This window comes from Sceloporus undulatus, chromosome 3 (genome assembly GCF_019175285.1).
Source record: "Sceloporus undulatus isolate JIND9_A2432 ecotype Alabama chromosome 3, SceUnd_v1.1, whole genome shotgun sequence".
Lineage (NCBI taxonomy): Eukaryota > Metazoa > Chordata > Lepidosauria > Squamata > Phrynosomatidae > Sceloporus > Sceloporus undulatus.
In genome coordinates this window covers 67,969,825-67,979,579 of record NC_056524.1, presented here as the reverse complement: position 1 = coordinate 67,979,579, position 9,755 = coordinate 67,969,825, and the positions used below count along the sequence as shown (strand labels likewise).

The 9,755-nt window shown below is 45.8% G+C and overlaps 1 protein-coding gene across 1 annotated transcript in view; it reads right to left on the bottom strand.

Moving 5' to 3' along the window:
• SIM2 (SIM bHLH transcription factor 2) overlaps nucleotides 1–9,376 on the bottom strand; it is a 69,924-nt gene extending 60,548 nt beyond the window's left edge. Inside the window, exon 1 of the mRNA XM_042461024.1 lies at nucleotides 8,911–9,376. Within this exon, the coding sequence (XP_042316958.1) occupies nucleotides 8,911–9,085 (175 nt within the window). The 5' untranslated portion in view covers nucleotides 9,086–9,376. The remainder of the gene's footprint in view (nucleotides 1–8,910) is intronic.
• Between the last annotated feature and the right edge of the window lie 379 nt (nucleotides 9,377–9,755).

The window sequence follows — 9,755 nt, the reverse complement described above, 5'->3', positions numbered from 1 at the left end:
GTCAGTCCTTGGGCCTTCCTTCCATTACCATTCACTTTATGGACCGAAAGTGTCACCTTCCACCTGTTTTGTGGAGAATGGGACTTCGACCAAGGAAGGCTGGAAGTGTTTGCTTCTCTTTTTGATGCAGTGGTTCCCTGGTTCCTCATGAAATACATTGACTAATAGCAATATACCAACCATCCATACTGCACAATTATAGTAGTCGGATGCCGCTTTAACTGCCATGGTTCCATTCTACGGAATGAGATTTGTAGCCTAGTGAAGGACCTGGACTATTATTTTAGTGGACTTCCCTGAACTTCTTTGGCAGAGTTGTCTAGCTAAGAACTCTAAGTAACCAACAAAAATTAAAAATCCCAGGATTCCATAGGATCGATGTGCTACAATTGTGCTACAACTATGTAGCATAGACATAAAAGCAGTTAACAAGGGTCCAAAACACACCGCAGAAATAATCCAGTTTGAGACCGCTTTAACTGCCTTGGCTCAATGCTAGGGAATTCTAGGAACTGTAGTTTTCTGAGACTTCTCTGTCAGAAAGCTCTAGTACCACAATAAACTATAATTTCTAGGATTCTCTAGCACTGAGCCAGGGCAGTTCAAAAGGTCTCAAACTGGACTATTTCTGCAGTGTGTTTCGGACCAAGGAGACTGCAAAGACGACTATGACTAAATAATAAGTGGAAACTTGGTGGTCCTGATCCTTGGGGCTGGATCCTTTCAGGGGGACTGAGTCCTCCTAGCCTTGAATTGCAGAGAGATCACATCCTCACGATCTGCAGAACAGAAAGCCTGAAAAGCCTCGGACATACTTGAAAACGCCAGGATTGTGGTTGAAAGGCATAAAAAAAAAAGGGGGGGGGAGAGGAAAAAGAGATTGGGGAAGAGAAAGATGGAAACGACCTGCCTGCTGTATAATGAAACGCGCTTATTTCGAGACACGATAATGGCGACGTTACATTCACGTCCCAGGTATGCGACCCTTTGTATTTACAAGAGCCAAAATGCAAATCGCGGAGTCTGGGTTTGTTTCACCCTTGCAAAGATTATGAACGGGAGGTTGTCTTTCTTTCTTTCTTTCTTTCTTTGAGAGCATGGCGGGTGAGTTTTTGGAGCAGTCATCCACGCCAAGGCATTAAAACCTCCCACCCGTTCCTGGTTGTGTTTCTAAAAATGTCTGGTTCCTTATTTTTAAAAAAGGAGATCGGAAAGGAGCAAGAAGAGAGAGAGAGAAAGTATTCTGATCCTTGAAGTGGAAAATCCAGAGGAGAGGCCTCCCCGGTTTTGTTTTTCTAAGATTTTGCTAAAGTATGTCAAATCTCAGTTAAAAAGAAAGTTACTAGCCGTTCTCAATAATTGTTGTTGTTGTTTTGTTGTGTGCCTTCAAGTCGTTTCCAACTTATGGCAACACTAAGGGACCCTATGAGAGGGTTTTCCTGGCAAGACTTGTTCAGAGGAGGTTTGCCTTTGCCTTCCTCTGAGGCTGAGAGAGTGTGACTGGCCCAAGATCAACCACTCGTTTCCATGAATGAGAATGGATCCGAACCCTGGGCTGCATCTACACTGCAGAAATGATACAGTTTGACACCGTTTTAACTTCCATGGTTCAATGTTATGGAATCCTAGGAATTCAGAGTTCTATGACAAAGGAGGATAAACTACAAGTCCCAGAATTCCATAGCACTGAGCCAGAGCAGTTAAAGCGGCGCCAAACTGCCTTATTTCTGCAATGTGCCAATAAAATACTTCTCCTTTTCTCTCTGTTTCCGAAGGGCAAATAGGTACCGACGGAAGCAAATGTATTTTTTACACCCAAATCTTTCAGCGGTGTTTCAAGGAGAGTCAAACATCCCCAAATTTGAAAGGAATGACTAAAAGAGAAAGGCCGGGAGGGAAAAAGAAAAAAGAAAACTTCCTCTAGCAAAAAGGAATGCCTAGCACCATCAGGAATAGTATCACTAATAAGCCTGGATACAAAGAATGATAGTTCCTATGGGATTTTTGATTCCCCCCTTCCTAGTCCTGCGCTAAAGGGGCCTAAATATTTATTCCCAAACATGGCCATCGATGGTTTATATCATCAAGTTTCAGATTTTGAATTCTACCTCCCCCCTCTCAGCCAAAGTCTAACCTGGAAAGTTATGCAAAAAAAGTCGCAACCACCGCAACCCTTTTTATATTCCAAAAACAAGGGGGAGAAAATCCCGAGATCCCACTCTTATCCCTAAAGCAATCATTTTTCTATAACTTCCTTAAAAGAAATCTAATCCTGGGGTTGAGAAAAAGGGATTATTATAGTGTACTGAAGTGATTCGAAACCAGGAATCGAACTGTTCATACATTCATCAAGTCACCGAACAAAAACATGGGACGAAATTATTTCCCCGAAAGTAGATTTAGGTCTTCAACATTTCTGAGAAATCCCTCCAAAGTGTCCAGGAATTGGTAATCTTGTGAGAGAGTAACCCAGTTCTCTAACTACAGGGATGGATTGGGGGTGATTTCTCGCGATCGCTATTACTATGTTGTTTTGTTTAAAGCAAACCGTGTGGAGACTGAAGGTATGTATGGCTATTTACTGGGAGGGAAGGAAATCGCACGGTTAGACTCCCTTTGTAAGCCAGGTTTTTTAAAAAAATATTTCTTCTGGTCTTTAAATAAAGGTAGTTTGGGCGACAAATCTGAGAAGCATCAACTTATTTTAATTATTTTATTTTATTTAAATAAAATGATTTATTTATAATAAATAAAATAAATTACTCCGCAGAGACTGAGACTGCAGAGCCATTAGGTTACAACAGCCTCCAACCCACCGCAGAGTAGCCTAGAAAAATGCAGCAAAATGCAGCTGGAGGAGGACACCTTGGAGTTGAGTTAAACTTTAAAGGCAAAGGTAAATGAAAGCCAGCGTGGTGTAACGGTTTGAGCTTTGTTGGACTGGGACTCTGGAGACCTGGGTTCGAATCCCGGCTGGGCCATGGAAACCCACTGTGTGAGTGAGTCCCACTCTCTCAGCCTCAGAGGCTGGCAATGGTATAAATAAACCCCTTCTGGGGGAAAAATTTGCCAAGAAAACCCCATGAGAGGTTAGCCATAAGTCGGAAAGGACTTGAAGGCACACAACAACAACAACTGGGTCTGTACTTACTACCTGCTATTTCTCTGAAGATGCCAGCCACAGATGCTGGCGAAATGTCAGGAACAAACTCTTCTAGAACATGGCCACATAGCCTGAAAAACCCACAAAAAACTATAAATGCCATTGAACTTGCTAGGTCTTACTTCCCAGTTAATAATGCACAGGACTGTGCTGCAAATTGTGCCTGAAAAAGTAGTGCTTCGGCTCAACAAGTTTGGGTCGGGAATAGAGAGGGTTAAAAAAAAGTTAAAAGAAAGGGGAAAGTTTTTATCTGCCTGTGATCCCCCCCCACCATCACGTCCAGCTACAATAAAAACAAACTCACAAGAAGTGAGTCCTTTGCAGTCTCTCCAATCGTTAACATTTAACGAGCAGCTGACTCGTTTTCTTTTCGCACGTTCTCAGGGAGGCCTTCCCTACCGGCTGATACTTCCCCTCTTTTTAAAACAAACAGCTCAAATGCATGTTTTTCAAGAGGGCCAGAGGATGAGGACCTGTTATATTCACTATATTCACTTCCTCGGGAGTCAGCTCCGTTGAATATTATTATGGCTTTGACTTCTGGAGAGGCAGCTTAAAAACAGGATCGGAGGAGTGTGAGGCGGTTTTAGTTTTCGGAAAACAGCCCGATCTCTTTGGATTTTGGAAGCTCAGTCGGGTCAGGCCTTGGGTAACTACTAGGAAGGAAGGAAGGAAGGAAGGAAGGAAGGAAAGAAAGAAAGAAGCCCACCAGACCAGGGGTTTCCAAGGAGGTCATGAAAGGATCCCAGCCCCAGTTGCCAAGATCGGATAAGGCAGCTTCCTACAGTAATCTGTTGCACCTTTGTGCCTTCAAAAGGAGGCAGCCTGGTGTAATGTTTTGAGCTTTGGACTTTGATTTTTTTTAGACTTCAAATCCTCGCTGGGCATTTGGAAACTCACTGGATGAACCTGGGCAAGTCACACTCTCTCAGCCTCAGAGGGCACCCAAAGGCAAAGCCCTCCTCTGAGCAAACCTGGCCAAGAAAACCTCATTAATAGGTTCACCTTAAATCAGAAAAGACTTGTAAGTACACAACGACAGACTTCAAGGTACACAAAAACAGACTTGAAGGTACACAACAACAGGTACACAGCAACAACCGTGTGCCCTCAAGTCGCCTGTTGGCTTGTGGCGACTCCAATAATTTTCATAGGGTTTTCTTAGGCAAGGGAAATGCAAGAGATGGTTTTGCCAGTTCCTTCCCATGAAATATAGCCTCCAGAACCTGTTATTCCTTGGCAGTCTCCCATCTAAAGGTTAACCAAGGCTGATCTTGCTTAACTTTCAAGATCAGAAGGGATCTGGTGCTTTTAGGAGCATTTAGACACGCTTAGCCCGGAGTAAAGCTCTTTAAACGTCAGAGGATTTGGTTCTGCTAAACTTCTTTAGGAGGACGTTGATCCTAACTCTCCCAAGGGCCTGCAAAGTAATTGTAGTGCCACCCGGACGGGTTTTACACCGAGAGTCCTCCCTCCAAGTCAAACTTCTCCAGAGAAATGGGGAAAGAACTGAGTTAATAGTGTGCAATGAATTTTATCCTAACTCCCTTCTTGCGGCTATGTCTTACTCAGATGTAAATTCAACTGAAATCCAGTAGGAATGGACTCCAGGAGAAGTCTGGACAGGTTTAATAAGGATTCATGACCAATTCGCAGTCGGAGTGATTTCAAAGTCCTAAAAGAACCGAGTTTTATTTTTAAATGAGCTTGAAAACACGTATATTCCTTACCGACGCAGGGAATGAAAACTGTCCTAGATGCTGCCATTAGGAGAGAAAGGGTTGCAACGAGTTTGAAAGTCTTTAGCCCCCAAGATGCGGCTGTGATTTTACTACTAAATTCGACCGAAATTCGTGGGACTAAGAAGGTTTTTTTTTATTATCGGTAGGCTAGGATTGTGGTATCCTTAGGAAGAGCTCCATCGTGGGACCCGAAAAAGGTAAAGAGGCTGGTGACCCAGAGGGTCAAGGGACTTCCAACTTTGCCTGACCCTTTAGATTACATGATCTCGATGGTTACATTAAGCAGCCTCCCTAAAGGGATTTTTACCTGAGCTTTAAGAATTTCCCCGATGTTAACCATCTGTAACTTTTAGGACTTTGGAAGGAACCTTTAAACTAAACTCGTGAGCATCTAAATATTGTTGGACTACAGTTCCCATGGTCCCTCACCACTGGCTAGCCTGCCCCAGGACTGATGGGAGTTACATCGCAACATCACCTTGATGGCCAGAAAAGTGCCCACAACTGCCTTCCAACCATCGACTAAAAGTCGCTTCCGAATAATGTTTGCACAGATTTGTCTCTCCCTCCGAAAATGTAGGTGGCATGAGACTGTCTGCACCAGGAGTGATCGTTTCACTTGTAGCATGGACTTTGATCCTCTATAAACTAGTCTTAATACAAGCAGCCTTGGGGCCCTTCTGGGAGAAAGGCGGCATACAAATGAAATAAAATTAAATACAATAAACCTGCCCTGCAAAGAGGAGAGAAGTGGGAAACTTCCGTCTTTTCGACACAAGAGTTTGTAGGATTAGTCTTGGAACATAAGATCCCATGATTCCCATCGTCTTACTGTTATTTTACTGTTATACAGTATTGGATATTATTTATTATTATTATTAACTGGGAATTTTAAATGTTGGGTTGGAGGGAGGGATAATGGGTTTTATTCGGTATTTTAATGTATTCTGTACTGTGTTTTATTCTTTTGGAAGCCGCCTCGATCCAACCGGAGAGGCGGGATATAAATAAAATGTATTATTATTATTATTATTATTATTATCATCATCATCATCATCATCATCATCATCTGCCTGTTAACAGTCTGTAGGACGGTGTACACGTTGCTGATATTACTTTTTATTTATTCATGGTATTTATATCATTTATATCAAAGAGTGAGGCTAATACTAGTGTCTTCTGACAGATTAGCTTGGACAAAAAGCTCCCTCGTTTTTAAAACCTGACCCAGTAAGAATGGGGGGGGGGGGCGGTTCCGGCTTTAAAGGGAAAGTGTAACTAAACCAACACTTAAACCAAATTAAATCAGTTAAACGAAAAGTGTAACAAAAACAACACTGAAATCAGGCGGCCTCTTCGACTCTAAAAGGCTCATTCCAAATCCGGCCTCCCAGGTGAGGCTGGCCCAAATAATCGAAGAGGACCTTGGTTGTGTGGTGTGTATGTGTCCCGCAGTTGAACCATAAAACGTGTGAGCTTGTGTCCAAACACACTGCAGAAATAATCCAGTTTGAGACCACTTTAACTGCCCTGGCTCTTCTGGGGACTCTTTCTGAGACATTTCGCCTTCTCCGTCAGAGAGCTATAGTGTCACAACAAGCTACAATTCCCAAACTGGATTATTTCTGCAGTGGGTTTTGGACCTTTCTGTCCAATTCGGGGAGAAAAGTACATACAAAGTGCTAGAGGGCCAACACACACCCATCTATACACACACACACACACACACACACACACGCACACATCTATCCATATATATATATATGGGGGATTTGTAATTTTAATAGGCAGAATTAGACAGGGGAGAATTAATTAGTCAGGATTAGAGGAGTCATTTTAAAGAGTGGGCATCAATGAGAAATTAAGCAGAAGGAGTCGGCATTAAGCAGAAATTTCCCTTGATTCTATGATTTTTTGGAAAAAGAATAGTCTTTTGAAGCAAAGAGTGGTGTTTCTCTCTCGGGGTTGACTTTGGGTGCACCCACACTGCAGAAATAATCTGGTTTGACAACACTTGAACTGCCATGGCTCACTGCTATGGAATTCTGGGAATGGTAATTGCGTGAGACACTTAAGCCTTCCATGTCCAAGAGCTCTGGTGCCACAAGAGACTATAATTCTCAGAGTTCCATAGCACTGAGTCATGACAGTTAAAGTGGTGTCAAACTGGATTATTTCTGCAGTGCGGACGGAGCTGAAATCTCCTGGAAGTCTGCGAGATCCAGTGAGCGCTTGGAAATAATGCTAAGCGTCCACGTTTTGGGATGGGACTACAAGTCCAATTGTGTGACTTCAGGGCGTTCCTGATTTATGGCGACCCTGTCATGGGGTTTTCTTGGCAAGATTTGTTTGGAGGAGGTTTGCCATTGCTTTCCCCTGAGGCCGAGAGAGTGTGACTTGATGGGTTTCATGGCTGAGCGTGGAATTGAACCCAGAGTTGCAGTCCAACATTCAATCCACTATGTCACCCTGGCTCTAAATCCACTAATATATGGGGCTCAATCCGGTTGTTAGTGCCAAAACGAGAGAAAACCCATCATATCAATAGGAACTTGATAAACCAACACTTATGCAGCGTCCATCGGTTCGATTGGTCTCCTTTCATTGAGACTAAGAAGTGAATGAAGGCTCTTGGGCGCTTGTGAGCTGGCTTTCCTGGTGGACCTTGAAGATTTTTGCCTAAAAGTGAGGTCCCTGGCAGCCCTTCTTAGAAAGTCCGTATCCTTCGGAAGTGGCTCTCCACTTGGAATTGAAAACCAAGTGCGTTTTTAAGACTCTGCCCGTTTGCTTTGCGTAACAGGTTTCCAAACCGGCCTCTGTCTTCCTGACTTATGGCGACCCTAACACGGTTTTTCTTAGCAAGATTTGGTTCAGGGGCCGATTAGTCTTTGCCCAAGCGGGTTTCCGTGGGCTGAAGGGGGATTTGAAGCCTGGTCTTCAAAGTCACAGTCCGACACCCAAACCACTAACAGGCTGGCTCTCTTTCTTTCTCTACAAGTCTGAAATTTAACCACAATTTCCCGTGAAAATAAAGTTATGTTCCGGGATTTACTTAGAGCAGCACCGCTGAAAGCCCCTTGCTGCTTTCAATAGGAGTCACCCGGCTTTTAAACAACGGGAGGACAACAACTCCCTCTTCACAACCTTCCACCCATTTTGTTGTTGGTGTGTTCCTTCAAGTCCTTTCAGACTTATGGACCCTAAGGTCATGGGGTTTTCTTGGCAAGTTTCTTCGGGGAGGGGGGGATTGTCATTGCCATCCTCTGAGGCTGAGAGCGTGCGACTTGCCCAAGGTTGGCCACTGGGTTTCCATGGCCAGGGAGGGATTCGTCCCATTGACCTAGCAGAAAACCCCATTGATCTCAAGGGCGATAGCTTCTCAGCCAGACACTAAAGAGGGAACCTCCCTGCTTTGCTCTGCTTGTCCAGGAGAAACCATTTCTCCACTTTGGTCTGTAACATCTCTCCTGAGGAAGAAGCCAGTGGAGCTTCCAGAGCTTGCAAGAAGGATATGGCTGCATTTCGGAAGGCCAAGAAAAGGATCGCCTTCCTGCAGTTCCTCGCCTTGAACGGAGCTCCTCTAATATTAACGGCAGCCTGGTTTGCAGCGTGTCTTTTAATCCAAGCAGAAGGTTTGCTTGACAGACTCCGAGTGGAAAGGACATGGTTTGCAAGGATCCGGATCCCAATCCTTCCCCTCCCCCCTCCAGAGTAAACCCATTCAAGTCAACGGTACTGCCTCTCCCGAGATCTTGAAATCGGTGGGGTTTGATTTAGAAAGTCAGCTCTGTTTAAATTTAACTAAACCCGAACCCAACTAAACCGGTTTGGCAGCGCTTTCATTCTTTGTCTGGCTCAAGACTATGGAATTCTGGGAGTTGGAGTGAGCCCCACAACAAACTCCAACTCCCAGAATTCCATAGCCAAGAGTCAGACGAAGAGTGAAAGCGCTGCCAAACGGGTGTCTCTCTCCAGCGCGGATGCCTAGCCCCCAACGAGACTGACCTTCGGGGAAGACGGCCCTCATCTTGAGGTAGCTGGTGGTGAGGCGGATGATGGAGGCCTTGTCCAGCTGGGAGGTGATGGCCGAGGGCAGGGGCAGCAGCTTGGCCAATTCGTAGAACTCGCCGTTCTCCTTCTCGCGGCGGCTCTTGGCCGCGTTCTTGGACTTCTCCTTCATGGCGCCGGCGGAGGCCGCTCACTCTTGGCATCCTGGGGCCGCCTCCGCCTCCGCTCCCTCCAGGCCCCGGGCCCCGGGCATAAGGGCTTGGCAGGGCCGGTCCCTGGAGCCTTGGGGTCTCTGTCTTCCGAAGTGGAGGGCCAGCTAGGGATGCCTCCCTCCCTCCAGAGGCACTGAGCCGCTCTCCTGGCGCTCCTCCGGCTCTGGCTTCCTGGACTGCGGGGGAAAGGCAGAGCTGGGCCAGGGATCGTGTGCCTCCGGAGTGGCCTCTCTCCTGCTCAGCCCCTTCTTCCGCGGCGGAGGGAGGCCCAGGCAAGCAGGGAGAGGGAGGGAGGGAGGGAGGGAGGGAAAGAAGGGGAAGGGCCGCTGCCCGTGACGTCTGGGGCTGGCCGAAGGGAGGGGAAGGCCCAGGCCCCGAGGGGGGAGGCAGGCAGGGAGGGAGGGGAGAGAAGGAGCAGGAGGAGGAGGAGGAAGAGGAGGAGGAAGAGGGAGAAGAAGACAAAGAGGAGAGAGGGGAAGGGAAGAGGAAGAAGATTCTATGACTCTATGAAGAGGAGGTAGGAGGAGAAGGAGAAAGAGGGAAAAAAGAAAAAGAAGAGAAGAAGGGAAAAGAGCAGGAAGAAAAGAAGAAGGAAGAGGAGGAGGAGAAAGAGAAGGAAGGAGGACGAAG